This window comes from Scyliorhinus torazame, chromosome 5, assembly GCF_047496885.1.
Source record: "Scyliorhinus torazame isolate Kashiwa2021f chromosome 5, sScyTor2.1, whole genome shotgun sequence".
NCBI classification, from domain to species: Eukaryota; Metazoa; Chordata; class Chondrichthyes; order Carcharhiniformes; family Scyliorhinidae; genus Scyliorhinus; species Scyliorhinus torazame.
In genome coordinates this window covers 101,863,829-101,881,941 of record NC_092711.1, presented here as the reverse complement: position 1 = coordinate 101,881,941, position 18,113 = coordinate 101,863,829, and the positions used below count along the sequence as shown (strand labels likewise).

General features: G+C 50.3%; 1 gene segment (V, D, J or C); it reads right to left on the bottom strand.

The window, feature by feature from the left end:
• Positions 1 to 1,040: 1,040 nt before the first annotated feature.
• Positions 1,041 to 17,831, bottom strand: LOC140417822 (T cell receptor alpha variable 3-like). The segment is given in 3 exon segments: positions 1,041 to 1,414; positions 17,574 to 17,633; positions 17,786 to 17,831. Coding segments are annotated over 3 exon segments (480 nt in total).
• Positions 17,832 to 18,113: the final 282 nt, after the last annotated feature.

Below are 18,113 nucleotides of genomic sequence, written 5' to 3'. Positions count from 1 at the left end.
ATCCCAGGAATGGTAGGCCTGACATACGATGAATGTCTGAGGATCCTGGGATTATATTCATTGGAGTTTAGGAGGTTGAGGGGAGATCTTATAGAAACTTACAAGATAATGAATGGCTTAGATAGGGTGGATGTAGGGAAGTTGTTTCCATTAGCAGGGGAGACTAGGACCCGGGGGCACCGCCTTAGAATAAAAGGGAGTCACTTTAAAACAGAGATGAGGAGAAATTTCTTCAGCCAGAGAGTGGTGGGTCTGTGGAATTCATTGCCACAGAGGGCGGTGGAGGCCAGGACGTTGAGTGTCTTTAAGACAGAAGTTGATAAATTCTTGATTTCTCGAGGAATTAAGGGCTATGGAGAGAGAGCGGGTAAATGGAGTTGAAATCAGCCATGATTGAATGGTGGAGTGGACTCGATGGGCCGAATGGCCTTACTTCCGCTCCTATGTCTTATGGTCTTATGGTCCAGCATGTTCAGAGGTTATTTCCTCTCAACAGGACACCGGCAGTCCGTCAGGAACAACAATCCTGGAATTTACCGAGGAGACGGTGCATTCCTCAGGGAATGCTGCACTCTCAGAGTTTCTGGCCTCTGGATGATATGTTAAATTGAGGACACTGCCTTCCTCCGGAATGTATCTCTGTGCGAAGCAGACACAGTGAAACACATACCAATGGAGGTATTCACATCGCATGGCCACCATTTCCAAAAAAAGAGCAGGAGAGACGCCCTGTCCAATATCCATCCACCAATCACAATCACTGTAACAGCGAGACGGTTAAATATTATTGTATGGGATGATATGCTGAGTCCAATTATCTGCTGGGTTTTCTACATTTTGTTGTAACAGTGATGGTGAAATACTTTGGAACCTGAAGCTCTATAAATATTCTAATTTTCATTCTCGAAACTGCCCCCTTCCATTGCTTTATTTTGGCAATAAATTTATTAGTGCTAAAAGTGTAAGTTAGAATTGAAAAGTTGAGATCTCACCTCGATTTCAGGCTCCATTTCAGACTCGCCGTTCATCACAGTGTTTGCCTAACGCTCTGTTATGCTGAGTGGTGACAGTTTTTGTACACGTTCAGCCCAGCTCTGTGTCTCTGTGGGTCTCAGCGCGCAGTAATACACCGCGGAGTCTGTCAGCTCTGTATTAGTCACGCTCAGCCGGACGGTGCGGATTGTATCATTGAGCTCCGCTGAAATACGGTCCCCTGGAGATCTCTCGGTATTCCCGGTGAATTTACTAATCTGCAGCAGGTACTCCATGGATCCGCTGGGATACTGACGGTACCAGAATAGGTAAGGATTGCTCGTGCTTGTAGCTGTATAATTACAGAACAACTGAACATCATCTCCTTCATTCACTGTGACTGAAGCCGGTATCTGTGAAACGGAATCTCCTCGACAATGTCCTGTAAGAACCCAGAATGATTATAAATTAAACAATGCGAATTCACTGAGTCTGTACCGCAGATTCGTCCCATCATCCTGAATAATAACCTCAGAGAATGATCAGACGAGACAATAGAAATATATTTTCCACAGCTTAGTGGTTGCAACGGGAAAATGTTTGGACGGATTAAATAAATCTTCTAACACAAAGATTCCGTTCTTTCTAACGAGATCCGGTCCTCACCTTCAGTCACTGTAACTGGAAGCGCAAAGTACTAACGGTCTGTGTGTTTGACAGTCTGCTGTTTGTCAAGGTCATTCACTGGCACCAGAGGAGCTTCAATCTCAACCCAACTCTTCCGCTCTCATCCCCTCGGGAAATGTGCCGACTTCCAGCAGTGTTCCGTGCTGGGACCAGCGAAATTCGGATGACCTTTCGAAGTTGGCGTCAATCTATTTGTCCGACCACCCACACCCACCCCCCTTGTATTGAGCGCACTGCCTGACAGAATATCATGTGTAGAAAAGCTGTGACATAAAGAGTTGAGCAACTTGTGAACTTACCGGTTAAAAGCGAGACCGCTGTGAGGAATAAATACAAAGTAACAGGTGACATGTTTGCAGCGAGATCGTGGCAGCTTTCAGCAGAACTGGTTGAGGCTGAAATTGTTTTCGTCAAGAGTTGAGAAGAGGTTGAGTCACATCCGAGTGCCTGCTGATTGGTACATTGCTCACAACGTCATCGAGTCACATCCAATTGCCTGTAAGCTCCTTTTCTCTTCAATTCAACAAATCTTCTCACAGCTCATTGGACTCCAATTCATCCTGATGGCGCAGATCGAAAGCCACAAAGTGAATTTGTTCATCTCCATGCTAAATAGGTTGACAGGAATAGGCTTATTTATTATGTGAGGTGGGCAGTTGTTTCGTCCAGAGCTGGAACAAATGAAATTCTAATGAATTTGGTGGGCATTGTTGTAAACAATGGGTGTTTGGATGAGAACTCTGTATTTTGCATGAACATTAGGCCTTGCGAATCTGATGATATACTGAGCCGTTGTTGCTCTCTTTGTTTGGCTCTTAATTTGGCTTTGTTTAATTATGTTTGCTCAAGAGTCGCCAGGTATCTTTCGACACCGCCACAAGGTTCAGAACCGAATACTGATCAATGACTCAGTACACCAGTTAGTAAGTTCAAAAGCAATGCTCATTTATTTACACACAGTCAAATCTACTCATGCATAAACTCTACAAACTAGACTACCACTATTACTAAAGCCTATACTTAGCTTCGGGTGCCCAGTCAGTGAGAGGAACAATGGCCGTTGCTCGGTTCTGAGGCTGATGGGTTGAGTTGTTTACAGTGTAGCCACTAGGAGCGTCTATCTCGTAGCGTGCATTGACATGGGACTTACTTGGTCTGGTGCAGCTGCTAGGCTCGTCTCTCTCTTCGGTGAGAGCCAAAGCCAAAGAAGGAAGATTCTCCCTTGGGGAATATCTTTTATACTGAAAAGGGCTCCGTGCGCTTTTGGGCGGGCCTTGAACTTTTATTTTTAAAATAATTTTTATTAAAGGTTTTCATAAAATATCAACAACAAAATGAGAAAGAAAAAAGAACCCAACAGGGTTAAGTACAAAACACAATCTAAAAAAGCAACCCCCCAAACTCCTCCCCCCACCCCCCGTACCTAAATAATAAATTAACATTAACACCCCGACTTAAGACAACAGGTGTATACACCCCCTCAGACCCTCCAGTGTAAATAACATAAACAAAAATAAAGCAACCCCCCCCCCCCCCGAGCTGCTGCTGCCATTGGCCAATGTCTATCGTTCTGCCAGAAAGTCTAAGAACGGTTGCCACCGCCTAAAGAACCCTTGTACCGACCCTCTCAAGGCGAAATTCACCCTCTCCAATTTAATGAACCCTGCCATATCGCTGATCCAGGGTTCCACGCTTGGGGGCCTCGTATCTTTCCACTGAAGGAGAATTCTTCGCCCGGCTACCAGGGATGCAAAGGACAGAATTCCGGCCACTTTTGCCTCCTGCACTCCCGGCTCCTCTGCCACCCCAAATATTGCGAGCCCCCAGCCCGGTTTGACCCTGGATCCGACCACCCTCGACACCGTCCTCGCTACGCCCTTCCAAAATTCCTCCAGCGCTGGGCATGCCCAGAACATATGGGTGTGATTTGCTGGGCTCCCTGAGCACCTAACACACCTGTCCTCACCCCCAAATAACCTGCTCATCCTTGTCCCGGTCATGTGTGCCCTGTGCAGCGCCTTAAACTGTATGAGGCTGAGCCTCGCACACAAAGAGGAAGAGTTCACCCTCCCTAGGGCATCTGCCCACGTCCCCTCTTCGGTCTCCTCTCCCAACTCCTCCTCCCACTTACCTTTCAACTCCACCACCGAGGCCTCCTCCTCCTCCTGCATCACCTGGTAAGTTTCCGAGATCTTCCCCACTCCCCCCCCCCCCCCCCCCCCCCGCGAGAGCACCCTGTCCTGTACTGTGTGTGGCAGTAGCCGTGGCAATTCCACCACCTGCCGTCTGGCAAACGCCCTTACCTGTAAGTACCTGAAGGTGTTCCCCGGGGGGGGGGGGGGAGGAGCCCGTACTTCTCCTCCAGCTCACCCAAGTTAGAGGAATGGCAGGGAAGGGAGTGCAATGTTCCTCCTGCAGGATGTTTGAGGTGAGGGATGCAGTTACTGTCCCTGCTGATTTTACCTGCAGGAAGTGCTGCCATCTCCAGCTCCTCCAAGACCGAGTTAGGGAACTGGAGCTGGAGTTGGAAGAACTTCGGATCATTCGGGAGGCAGAAGGGGTCATAGATAGCAGCTTCAGGGAATTAGTTACACCAAAGATTGGAGATAGGTGGGTAACTGTAAGAGGGACTGGGAAAAAACAGTCAGTGCAGGGATCCCCTGCGGTCGTTCCCCTGAGAAACAAGTATACCGCTTTGGATACTTGTGGGGGGGGGGGGGGGGGACTTACCAGGGGTAAGCCATGGGGTACGGGCCTCTGGCACGGAGTCTGTCCCTGTTGCTCAGAAGGGAAGGGGGGAGAGGAGCAGAGCATTAGTAATTGGGGACTCTATAGTCAGGGGCACAGATAGGAGATTTTGTGGGAGCGTGAGAGACTCACGTTTGGTATGTTGCCTCCCAGGTGCAAGGGTACGTGATGTCTCGGATCGTGTTTTCCGGGTCCTTAGGGGGGAGGGGGAGCAGCCCCAAGTCGTGGTCCACATTGGCACCAACGACATAGGTAGGAAAGGGGACAAGGATGTCAGGCAGGCTTTCAGGGAGCTAGGATGGAAGCTCAGAACTAGAACAAACAGAGTTGTTATCTCTGGGTTGTTGCCCGTGCCACGTGATAGTGAGATGAGGAATAGGGAGAGAGAGCATTTAAACACGTGGCTACAGGGATGGTGCAGGCGGGAGGGTTTCAGATTTTTGGATAACTGGGGCTCTTTCTGGGGAAGGTGGGACCTCTACAGACAGGATGGTCTACATCTGAACCTGAGGGGCACAAATATCCTGGGGGGGAGATTTGTTAGTGCTCTTTGGGGGGGTTTAAACTAATGCAGCAGGGGCATGGGAACCTGGATTGTAGTTTTAGGGTAAGGGAGAATGAGAGTATAGAGGTCAGGAGCACAGATTTGACGTCGCAGGAGGGGGCCAGCGTTCAGGTAGGTGGTTTGAAGTGTGTCTACTTCAATGCCAGGAGTATACGAAACAAGGTAGGGGAACTGGCAGCGTGGGTTGGTACCTGGGACTTCGATGTTGTGGCCATTTCGGAGACATGGATAGAGCAGGGACAAGAATGGATGTTGCAGGTTCCGGGGTTTAGGTGTTTTAGTAAGCTCAGAGAAGGAGGCAAAAGAGGGGGAGGTGTGGCGCTGCTAGTCAAGAGCAGTATTACGGTGGCGGAGAGGATGCTAGATGGGGACTCTTCTTCCGAGGTAGTATTGGCTGAAGTTAGAAACAGGAAAGGAGAGGTCACCCTGTTGGGAGTTTTTTATAGGCCTCCTAATAGTTCTAGGGATGTAGAGGAAAGGATGGCGAAGATGATTCTGGATATGAGCGAAAGTAACAGGGTGGTTATTATGGGAGACTTTAACTTTCCAAATATTGACTGGAAAAGATATAGTTCGAGTACAATAGATGGGTCGTTTTTTGTACAGTGTGTGCAGGAGGGTTTCCTGAAACAATATGTTGACAGGCCAACAAGAGACGAGGCCACGTTGGATTTGATTTTGGGTAATGAACCAGGCCAGGTGTTGGATTTGGAGGTAGGAGAGCACTTTGGGGACAGTGACCACAATTCGGTGACGTTTACGTTAATGATGGAAAGGGATAAGTATACACCGCAGGGCAAGAGTTATAGCTGGGGGAAGGGCAATTATGATGCCATTAGACGTGACTTGGGGGGGGGATAAGGTGGAGAAGTAGGCTGCAAGTGTTGGGCACACTGGATAAGTGGGGCTTGTTCAAGGATCAGCTACTGCGTGTTCTTGATAAGTATGTACCGGTCAGACAGGGAGGAAGGCGTCGAGCGAGGGAACCGTGGTTTACCAAGGAAGTGGAATCTCTTGTTAAGAGGAAGAAGAAGGCCTATGTGAAGATGAAGTGTGAAGTTTCGGTTGGGGCGATGGATAGTTACAAGGTAGCGAGGAAGGATCTAAAGAGAGAGCTAAGACGAGCAAGGAGGGGACATGAGAAGTATTTGGCAGGAAGGATCAAGGAAAACCCAAAAGCTTTCTATAGGTATGTCAGAAATAAGCGAATGACTAGGGAAAGAGTAGGACCAGTCAAGGACAGGGATGGGAAATTGTGTGTGGAGTCTGAAGAGATAGGTGAGATACTAAATGAATATTTTTCGTCAGTATTCACTCAGGAAAAAGATAATGTTGTGGAGGAGAATGCTGAGCCCCAGGCTAATAGAATAGATGGCATTGAGGTACGTAGGGAAGAGGTGTTGGCAATTCTGGACAGGCTGAAAATAGATAAGTCCCCGGGACCTGATGGGATTTATCCTAGGATTCTATGGGAGGCCAGGGAAGAGATTGCTGGAACTTTGGCTTTGATTTTTATGTCATCATTGGCTACAGGAATAGTGCCAGAGGACTGGAGGACAGAAAATGTGGTCCCTTTGTTCAAAAAGGGGAGCAGAGACAACCCCGGCAACTATAGACCGGTGAGCCTCACGTCTGTAGTGGGTAAAGTCTTGGAGGGGATTATAAGGGACAAGATTTATAATCATCTAGATAGGAATAATATGATCAGGGATAGTCAGCATGGCTTTGTGAAGGGTAGGTCATGCCTCACAAACCTTATTGAGTTCTTTGAGAAGGTGACTGAACAGGTAGACGAGGGTAGAGCAGTTGATGTGGTGTATATGGATTTCAGCAAAGCGTTTGATAAGGTTCCCCACGGTAGGCTATTGCAAAAAATACGGAGGCTGGGGATTGAGGGTGATTTAGAGATGTGGATCAGAAATTGGCTAGCTGAAAGAAGACAGAGGGTGGTGGTTGATGGGAAATGTTCAGAATGGAGTACAGTCACAAGTGGAGTACCACAAGGATCTGTTCTGGGGCCGTTGCTGTTTGTCATTTTTATCAATGACCTAGAGGAAGGCGCAGAAGGGTGGGTGAGTAAATTTGCAGACGATACTAAAGTCGGTGGTGTTGTCGATAGTGTGGAAGGATGTAGCAGGTTACAGAGGGATATAGATAAGCTGCAGAGCTGGGCTGAGAGGTGGCAAATGGAGTTTAATGTAGAGAAGTGTGAGGTGATTCACTTTGGAAGGAATAACAGGAATGCGGAATATTTGGCTAATGGTAAAGTTCTTGAAAGTGTGGATGAGCAGAGGGATCTAGGTGTCCATGTACATAGATCCCTGAAAGTTGCCACCCAGGTTGATAGGGTTGTGAAGAAGGCCTATGGAGTGTTGGCCTTTATTGGTAGAGGGATTGAGTTCCGGAGTTGGGAGGTCATGTTGCAGCTGTACAGAACTCTGGTCCGGCCGCATTTGGAGTATTGCGTACAGTTCTGGTCACAGCATTATAGGAAGGACGTGGAGGCTTTGGAGCGGGTGCAGAGGAGATTTACCAGGATGTTGCCTGGTATGGAGGGAAAATCTTATGAGGAAAGGCTGACGGACTTGAGGTTGTTTTCGTTGGAGAGAAGAAGGTTAAGAGGAGACTTAATAGAGGCATACAAAATGATCAGGGGGTTGGATAGGGTGGACAGTGAGAGCCTTCTCCCGCGGATGGATATGGCTGGCACGAGGGGACATAACTTTAAACTGAGGGGTAATAGATACAGGACAGAGGTCAGAGGTAGGTTCTTTACGCAAAGAGTAGTGAGGCCGTGGAATGCCCTACCTGCTACAGTAGTGAACTCGCCAACATTGAGGGCATTTAAAAGTTTATTGGATAAACATATGGATGATAATGGCATAGTGTAGGTTAGATGGCTTTTGTTTCGGTGCAACATCGTGGGCCGAAGGGCCTGTACTGCGCTGTATTGTTCTATCTCTACTCTGCTCCAGGAACATCCTTCTCACCCTCAGAGTCCCTCGCGCCCACAGAAACCCCATTATACTCCTGTTAACGCGCCTGACAAAAGCCTTCGGGATAAACACGGGGAGGCACTGGACCAGGAACAAAATCCTTGGGAGCACCGTCATTTTGATTGACTGCACCCTACCCGCCAGGGACAGCGGCAATGCGTCCCACCTCTTGAACTCCACCTCCATTTGCTCCACCAGCCTTGTAAAGTTAAGCATATGCAGGGCCCCCCAGCTCCTGGCCACCTGGACCCCCAAATACCTGAAGCTCCTCTCCGCCCTTTTTAGTGGGAGCTCGCCAATCCCCCTCTCCTGGTCCCCTAGCTGAACTACGAATTGCTCGCTCTTCCCCATATTGAGCTTGTACCCCAAAAAGTCCCCGAATTCCCCAAGGATCCTGATTACCTCTGGCATTCCTCCCACCGGGTCCGCCACATACAGCAGCAGGTCAGCCGCATAAAGCAACACCCTATGCTCCTCCCCACCCCGCACCAACCCCCTCCAGTTCCTCGACTCTCTCAGTGCCATAGCCAGGGGTTCAATCGCCAGTGCGAAGAACAGGGGGGACAGGGGACACCCCTGTCTCATCCCTCGGTGCAACTGAAAGTACTCGGACCTCCTCCTATTTGTGGCCACACTCGCCATCGGGACCTCATACAACAGCCTAACCCACCTGACAAACCCCTCCCCAAACCCGAACCTCTTCAGCACCTCCCACAGGTACCCCCACTCTACCCTATCGAAGGCTTTCTCAGCGTCCATTGCCACCACTATCTCCGCCTTCCCCTCCCTCGCCGGCATCATGATAACGTTCAAAAGCCTCCGCACATTCGCGTTCAACTGTCTCCCCTTCAGAAACCCCGTCTGGTCTTCATGGATGATCTGCGGCACACAATCCTCAATCCTCGTGGCTAAGACCTTCGCCAGCACCTTGGCATCTACATTTAGCAAGGAAATCGGTCTGTAAGACGCACATTGCAGGGGATCCTTGTCCCGCTTCAGGATCAAGAAGATCAGTGCCCGGGACATCGTCGGGGGTAAAGCCCCCCCCCCCTTGCCTCATTGAAGGTCCTAACTAACAGCGGGCCCAACAGGTCCATATATTATTTATAGGACTCGACCGGGGAACCGTCTGGCCCCGGTGCCTTCCCCGCCTTCATGCTTCCTATCCCTTTGATCAGCTCCTCCAGCTCAATCGGGGCCCCCAGTCCCGCCACCAGTCCCTCTTCCACCTTTGCAAACCTCAATTGGTCCAGGAAACGGCCCATCACTCCCTCCTCCCGTGGGGGCTCGGATCGTACAATTCCTCGTAGAAGTCCATGAAGACCCCATTGATGCCAGCCCCACTCCGCACCATGCTCACTCCCCTGTCCTTAACTCCCCCGATCTCCCTAGCTGCGTCCCACTTCCGAAGCTAGCATCCGACTTGCCTTTTCCCCATACTCGTAGACCACCCCCTGGGCCTTCCTCCACTGCACCTCCGCCTTCCTGGTGGTCACCAGGTCGAATTCGGCCTGGAGGCTGCGCCTCTTCCTCAACAATCCTTCCTCAGGTTCTTCCACATACCTCCTGTCTACCCTCACCATCTCCCCCACCAGCCTCTCCCTCTCCCCCCGCTCCCTCCGCTCCTTATGGGCCCTGATGGAGATCAGCTCTCCCCTCACCACCGCCTTCAGTGCCTCCCATACCATCCCCACTCGGACCTCCCCATTGTTGTTGGTCTCCAAGTACCTCTCTATACTTCCTCGGACCCGCTCGCTCACCTCCTCGTCCGCCAACAGCCCCACCTCCAAGTGCCACAGCGGGCGCTGGTCCCTCTCCTCCCCCATCTCCAAGTCCACCCAATGTGGGGCGTGGCCCGAAATGGCTATTGCCGAATACTCGGTATCCTCTACTCTCGCTATCAGTGCCCTACTCAAAATGAAAAAGTCGATTCGAGAATAAGCCTGATGGACATGTGAGAAGAATGAAAATTCCCTAGCCCCCGGCCTTGCAAATCTCCAAGGGTCCACCCCTCCCATTTGGTCCATGAATCCCCTCAACACTCTAGCCGCCGCCGGCTTCCTACCCGTCCTAGACCTGGAGCGATCCAGTGCAGGATCCAACACTGTGTTAAAGTCTCCCCTCATTATCAGGCCCCCCCACTTCCAAGTCTGGGATCTGACCCAACATACGCCGCATAAAACCCGCATCGTCCCAGTTCGGAGCATACACATTGACCAGTACCACCCTCTCTCCCTGCAACTTACCACTTACCATTATGTACCTACCGCCATTATCTGTCACAATGCTCGACGCCTCGAATAACACCTTCTTTCCCATCAAGATCGCCACCCCTCGATTTTTGGCATCAAGCCCCGAGTGAAACACCTGACCTACCCACCCTTTCCTCAGTCTTACCTAGTCTGCCACCTTCAGGTGTGTCTCCTGGAGCATAATCACATCCGCCTTGAGCCCCTTCAGGTGCGTGAACACGCGAGCCCGCTTAACCGGCCCATTCAGTCCCCTTACATTCCAGGTTAGCAGCCGGATCAGGGGGCTACCAGCCCCGCTCCCCCGCCGACTAGCCGTGACCCCTCCTCGGCCAGCCACGCACCCGCACCCCACACCCGGCCCGTTCCCCACAGCGGCATACCCCCGTCTCGACCCACCCCACTCGCTCCAGCTCCTCCTTGATCTTAGCAGCAGCAACTCGATTGCCCCCCCCCCCTGGCTAGGACCCATGCTAGCTGGTTTACTCCCCCCATTGTACTTCTGCAAGTCAGCTGACTCCTGCTGACCCCAGCCCTTCCCACCTCCCCTTCGACTCCTCCCATTGTGTGGCACACCCTCCTCTCCCGCTCCTCATTCACAGGCTCTCCCCCTCTGTTCTAAGCGCGGGAGACAATCCTCGCTTCCCCGCCCCGGTTCCCCCCCCCCCCCCCCCCAGTCTTCAGCACGGGAAAAAAATCCCACGCTCTCCACCTACCAGGCCCCGCCACCAACCAAAACAGTGCCCAACCCACCCCATCCACCCTCCCCAACCCGAAAGAGAAAAACACAGAGAAAAAGAGACCCAAAACAATGCAGAGGCCCCCCCCCCCGAACCAAAAATAGGCATAACATATCCACCACAGTCCCCAATCGCCCAACCCGACCCTCAGTCTGTGTCCAGCTTCACTGCCTGAACAAAGGCCCACGCCTCCTCCGGAGACTCAAAATAATGGTGCCTGTCCTTGTAGGTAACCCACAGTCGCGCCGGGTGCAACATGCCAAACCTCACCCCCTTCCTGTGCAGCACCGCCTTCGCTTGATTGTACCCGGCCCTCCTCTTCGCCACCTCGGCACTCCAGTCCTGATATATCCGAACCTCTGCATTCTCCCACCTGCTGCTCCTCTCCTTCTTGGCCCACCTGAGCACACACTACCGATCGACGAACCGATCGAACCGCACCAGCACTGCCCGCGGAGGCTCGTTAGCCTTGGGCCTCCTTGCCAACACTCTATGGGCCCCTTCCAGCTCCAGGGGACCCTGGAAGGACCCCGCTCCCATCAGCGAGTTTAACATGGTGACCACATAGGCCCCCATGTCCGGCCCCTCCAGCCCCTCCGGGAGGCCCAGAATCCGCAGATTCTTCCGCCTCGGCCGATTCTCCATCTCCTCGAACCGCTCCTGCCATTTCTTGTGGAGCGCCTCGTGCGCCTCCACCTTTACCGCCAGGACTAAGATCTCGTCCTCATTGTCAGAGACCTTTTGTTGTGCCTCTCGAATCGCCACCCCCCGGGCCGTCTGTGGCTCCAGTAAGCTTATCTATTGAAGCCTTCATCTGCACTAGCAGGTCCGTTTTAATCTCTCTGAGGCAGCGCTGGATACCCTCCTGTTGCTCCTCCGCCCACTGCCTCCATGCTGCCTGGTCTCCGCCCGCCGCCATTTTGTCCTTCTTCCCTCCCTTCTTCGGGTCCAGCACCACCTTTTCTGTCATCCCGCTCCTAGTTAAAGCCATATACTGACGGGGAGCTATTATTAACTCCTTCCCACACCGGGAAACGTCGAAAAAGTGCCCTTGGGGGCCAGAAAAGAGCCCAAAAGTCCGTTTTTGCGGGAGCCGCCGAATGTGCGACTTAGCTCCGCATAGCCACAACCGGAAGTCTCGAGAGGGAATCCTTTTGGCAGTATTCGCTTCACCAATCTACCCCAAAATGTCTGTGGAAACTCCTGAAAAAGGTCTAAGTGTCCATTCCAGACGGGAGCTGCCGAATGCGCGACCTACTCCTCCATGGCCGCCCCCGGAAGACTCGTCCCCGCTTCTTCAGCTCCTCGGCCAACCTTCTTCTTCAAAAGGTTGTCCATTTTGGAAGGACAAATATGAATGCGGAATACAGGGTTAACGGTAGAGTTCTTGGCAATGTGGAGAAGCAGAGAGATCTTGGGGTCTATGTTCATACATCTTTGAAAGTTGCCACTCAAGTGGATAGAGCTGTGAAGAAGGCCTATGGTGTGCTCGCGTTCATTAACAGAGGGATTGAATTTAAGAGCCGTGAGGTGATGATGCAGCTGTACAAAACTTTGGTAAGGCCACATTTGGAGTACTGTGTACAGTTCTGGTCGCCTCATTTTAGGAAGGATGTGGAAGCTTTGGAAAAGGTGCAAAGAAGATTTACCAGGATGTTGCCTGGAATGGAGAGTAGGTCTTACGAGGAAAGGTTGAGGGTGCTAGGCCTTTTCTCATTAGAACGGAGAAGGATGAGGGGCGACTTGATAGAGGTTTATAAGATGATCAGGGGAATAGATAGAGTAGACAGTCAGAGACTTTTTCCCCGGGTGGAACAAACCATTACAAGGGGACATAAATTTAAGGTGAAAGGTGGAAGATATAGGAGGGATATCAGAGGTAGGTTCTTTACCCAGAGAGTAGTGGGGGCATGGAATGCACTGCGTGTGGAAGTAGTTGAGTCAGAAACATTAGGGACCTTCAAGCAGCTATTGGATAGGTACATGGATTACGGTTAAATGATATAGTGTAGATTTATTTGTTCTCAAGGGCAGCACGGTAGCATTGTGGATAGCACAATTGCTTCACAGCTCCAGGGTCCCAGGTTCGATTCCGGCTTGGGTCACTGACTGTGCGGAGTCTGCACGTCCTCCCCGTGTCTGCGTGGGTTTCCTCCGGGTGCTCCGGTTTCCTCCCACAATCCAAAGATGTGCGGGTTAGGTGAATTGGCCAATGATAAATTGCCCTTAATGTCCAAATTGCCCTTGGTGTTGGGTGAAGGTGTTGAGTTTGGGTAGGGTGCTCTTTCCAAGAGCCGGTGCAGACTCAAAGGGCCGAATGGCCTCCTTCTGCACTGTAAATTCAATGATAATCTATGATTAATCTAGGACAAAGGTTTGGCACAACATCGTGGGTCGAAGGGCCTGTTCTGTGCTGTATTTTCTATGTTCTATGTTCTACGTTCTATGTTCAGCGGCCTTGGTGAGATCTTTTCACAGTTGTTCCCTCTGCTGTTAGAATTCAACTTTGATAAAGGCCCTCAGGTCAGTTTGCAGCTTTAAGCTTGCCCTTCCCCCGCCTGCATGCTGGAAGAGGCCCTGTTTATCCTGTTGCAGCCAAATCTTTTACTGTTTCTGCCGGGTCTGGTAACCAAAAGACATAAAGTTCCTGGGCGACACTGTCAGGGGAATGTTGCAGTCTTCCTGCCACACCGGGAAATGTCAAACCAATGCCGTGGGAGCCCAAAAGTCCGTTCCAAGCGGGAGCTACCGAATATGCGACCTAGCTCTGCATAGCCGCACCCGGAAGTCCGCCCGCACCCGGAAGTCCGCTGGGCGGGCCTTGAACTTGACCTCAACTAATTGGGTCTTTCTCAATCAGTGTATCGATTTTCCTCCAATAGGTGGGTGGTTCCCTGATCGCTGGGCGTGTCCTGGTGACTGTTAGTCTGCTTTGTCTTAGCCTCTTCTGACGCCGGGGAGCCTGCCTTAACATTGTGTGTCTAAATGTTTCCATTTTGCCCCCGGAGATGGCTCATTAGTATGTAGATTGCTTGGTAGTTTCTGTTCTGTCTGAGAGTTTAAGGTTCTAATCAACAGACAGAGCTTGCACCTGCTTGTTTCTTAACATTGTCCAATTTTCCCTGCAGTCTTTGCAAGTGTCCATTTTGTAATCGGGACATGGACATCCCAGAGGCTACACCGTCAGCAACATAGATGTGCAGGATAAGTGGAGTAGCCATGCGAAAATTGTCCCTTAATGTCCAAGGATGTGCAGGTTAAGTGGGGTTGCAGGGTTTAGGGCTGGGGAGTGGGCCGAGGTAGAGTGCTCTTTCAGAGGGTCGGTGCAGACTGGATGGGCCAAATGCCTGACCCCCCCCCCCCCAACTCCAGTCCAACCTGACCCTCCTCCCTCCGCTCCGACACTCCTTCTGCGCCTCCCATACCCTCTTCTTTGTTCCTTCGGAGGCCCTCTGGTTTGACCCGACCCCACCTTGTGACCCGACACACGCCCGGTCTGAGCAGACCCCCTCGCTTGCTGTTCGATCACCGCGGCCCCCCACCCCATTGTACCCCCCCCCCCGATCACCGCGGCCCCCCACCCCATTGAACCCCCCCCCCGTCCCCGTCCCCGTCCGATACCAACGCCTTGTCTGTCTCTCTTACCTTTTTAATTGTCCCTTTAAACACTTCCCTTCCAGCAGCTAGTGCCGCAAGAAATACGTGCTTCTGACCTCGCTGCGCCTCAGCTGCCCCACACCAGAGAGCGATAGATCGGTTCTTGATTAATAAGGGTATCAGGGTTATACGGAGAAGGCAGGAGAATGGGGATGAGAAACACATCAGCTGTGATTGACCGGCGGAGCAATCCTGATGGGCCAAATGGCCTCATTCTGCTCCAATGTCTTATGGCCTCATGTTCCAGAAATGGGACAGGTATTTTGAAGCGCACATTGTAATGATTGTCGCTGCCACCAGAGGGCAGTGAGAGACTGGGTGAATATATATAGTGAAGAAAATGTGATGGAGGGAGCCAGTGCGTAAACAGAAACATTATTTTAACACTGATATGAAACTTGAAATTTAAAAAAAGTTATTTATTATCATGTGTTCTCACTGTTGCTATTACTGTTACAAATGTCCGATAGATAGACGAGTTCGCATTTGACGGGTTCAAATTAGAACAAGATATAAGGACCTTCATCAGGACCTTCTTGTCAAACCGAGTGGTCAGATTTGCAGGAAGAGTGAGTGAGGAGTGTGCAACAACGCTGCAGGAAGAGTGAGTGAGCAAAAGGCACCGCAATCCTTGGACAGCAGACATGAAGGTGAGATTTAGTCTCTCCCGCAAGAAAGTAGCTATAACAGGAAGGAGGGAATATATGTTCTCATTCGTTACTATGCAACTTGTCGGCAGTTCAAGTGAATAATTGCACCGTGCACTTACCAGTATACACCGCCAGAGAGCAGTGTGATGTATGGAAATTATTTAACGTGGGAGGTCAGGTGTGTGCTCTCAGTGCGAGCTGGTGTCAGTGTGAAACGTGGAGAATGGGTGGTTAAACCTGAAGGAAGCTCAGCTCATTTAGTTAGTTCAACAGAAACACGTCACTGAGTGAACCCGAAGTAAGTGTTTGGCACCCCGTTAATTTTTCAGAATATAGTATTCATCTCCTGGTTCTGAGCCGAGCTCGGTCTTGCGTGTGAACTGATAATGCTTCGGGTTCACACTGGCATTTTGCTGTGTTTCACTCTGATCTGCACGGAGGTGAGCGGAGAAGCTGCGATGCTGCAGCTCCCTGGGTGGATGGTTGTTAGTGAAGCGGGTAACGTGTCCATGAACTGCACCAGCAGTATAGGTTTTAACCTCGTAAGCTGGTACAGACAGTACCCGAACCAGTCACCCCAGCATCTGGTGATGGCCACAAGAGGAACCGACCAACACGGGAGGATTACAGCTTCAATCGCTGGAAACAATAAGCTCAGTATCCTGACTGTGAGAGCCGCGCGAGTTACAGACACCGCCACATATCTCTGCGCTGTGAGCCACAGTGTAACTAACAGAGGGAGACCCCATACAAAAACCTGCACCGTCTTACCAAGCCGCTTTGCTGTTTCTGGAATATCGGCGTTTCATGAGGCGGGATGTGGAATTCCATGGAAAGGGGGAATGAGAGCAAAACGTAGCGAGAAGGGGAAGATTTAAAGAGGGTGAAACAGGAAGAGAATTGGAAATACAGTCGAAGGGGAAGCGTTAACATGCAAACCGGAATGAGCGAAAGAAGAATACGTAAAGATACGTAAAGATACGCACGTTCTGAAACAATGAAAAGAGAAATGAAAAAAAGTGAGAAATAACGGGTGTGATGCACAGAGTGAAGGATCAGGTAAAATCATAAATGAAGCGACTCAGAAATAATGTAAAACGGCCTTTGTTTTAACATCATTCAATCTTCCTTGATAATTCGACATGTCATGGCTTGAAAAACGGCTTTTGAAGAACTGCTATTGGATATTGCTCCATACGTAAATCTACACCCTTTCCACAGTTCTGACCATGTAAATTCCTCCCACTGGGAAACGCGCCAGAGGGCGAGGTGGTCCCCAATTATTTCCTGTTATTAACATAAAATATCGACAAAGAACTGGCGGTAACGCTGCGAGCTGCCGTCCCGATAACAGCTTGTTCAAAGTCTGATACACATTTTCTGCCCTGTGATCGTGGAGGTCTTTCCCAGTTTGTTATTGCCTCAGCAGGAATCCCGGGATCTGTAATTCTGTAACCTTTTCCTGCAATCCACAATGAACATCAAACTGTTTTTTTTTTAGTTTGTCAGGATGTGGTTAGTGCTGGGCTTCGAACGTTTACAATTTAGATAAATGGCTTGGACGGTATAGTTGCTAAATCTGCTCACCAGAGAGAGATGTAGGAAAGTAAATGTTGAAGAGGACCTTAGGGGCCTATAAAAGGGCATGGACAAGATAATTGAATGGACACATGTCTGGCAAACAGAATATAATGTGGAAAATATTAAATTGTAAATTTTGCGAAGCAGACACACAGTGGACTGAGATTCAGCGGGATCTGGGTGTCCGAGTGCGTGAATCACAAACGTCAGTTTCCAGGTGCAGCAAATAATGAGAATATTGTTATTTATTGTGAGGTGAATGAATTCATCACAAAAACATGGAGGTTATGCTTCAATTATTGAGGGTATGCGTGGGATCACATCTGGAATATTGTGAAGTAGGGTGCGATTTGTTGCAAGTTTCTAATGGTCCCCGACTGTAACTCTCACTGTGGAGGCTGGATTATTGTTTCTTTGCTGAGCACTAACTGGGACTCTGACTGTTGGGTTTTCGTACGGGACCCGCTATATCTGTAGCAGTGTGGGCTGCAAGGCACAGAGATACAGTGCGCTATCAGACATCAGCGTGTTGACTATCATTAGCTCGCTAAGTTTCGCAGTTTTGTTTAAGGTTGCTGAAACGCGATTGGTGATGTCAGGGTGTCTGTAAAGGTTCTTTCCTAGAACACGAAGCATGTAATGTGGAGACTTCCCAGGACTCTGACTGTACCAGTACACATACGGGTTAGCAGTGCTTGTCTTCAAGTTGCAGGTTAGTGTGACATTACTTTCCTCTTCAACCTTTATTTCTGCATCCGGCTGCTCCACTGTATCCTGGTGGCTCCAATCTGACATAAAAAATAGATTAAGAACAACAATCAGTATCACCCCCAAATTGATCAACTTAATCTTCACCATCACTATTATTTTTACCAACAATAACATCGGGGTTACAGCAGCCAGGAGGAGAATGGAGTTTTACTGGGAAGGAAATACTTACTGAGAAGTGAGATAATGATGAGCATCTGAGCGAGCCGGTTCCCCATGATCCTTCCTGAGTCTGCAACTCTGCAGTGAGAGGAATCCTCTGTCAGAGGCAGAAATACAGATCCCCGGCCCACAGCACTGCTTATCGACCAATGGCAGAGGCAGCAGTTTCTCCAATGACACAATTGGGTCAGAGCGAGGGCAGCAACCGAAAGCTGTGGGCGGGGATACCGCAGTCTCAATATTGAGTGTGTGGTAACTCTCAGCTGCGCTCGGAGCGGAAAAAACGAAGGGATGAATCTGCAGAAGACTGTGACCATCCTGCACCTGCTCACGCTCCA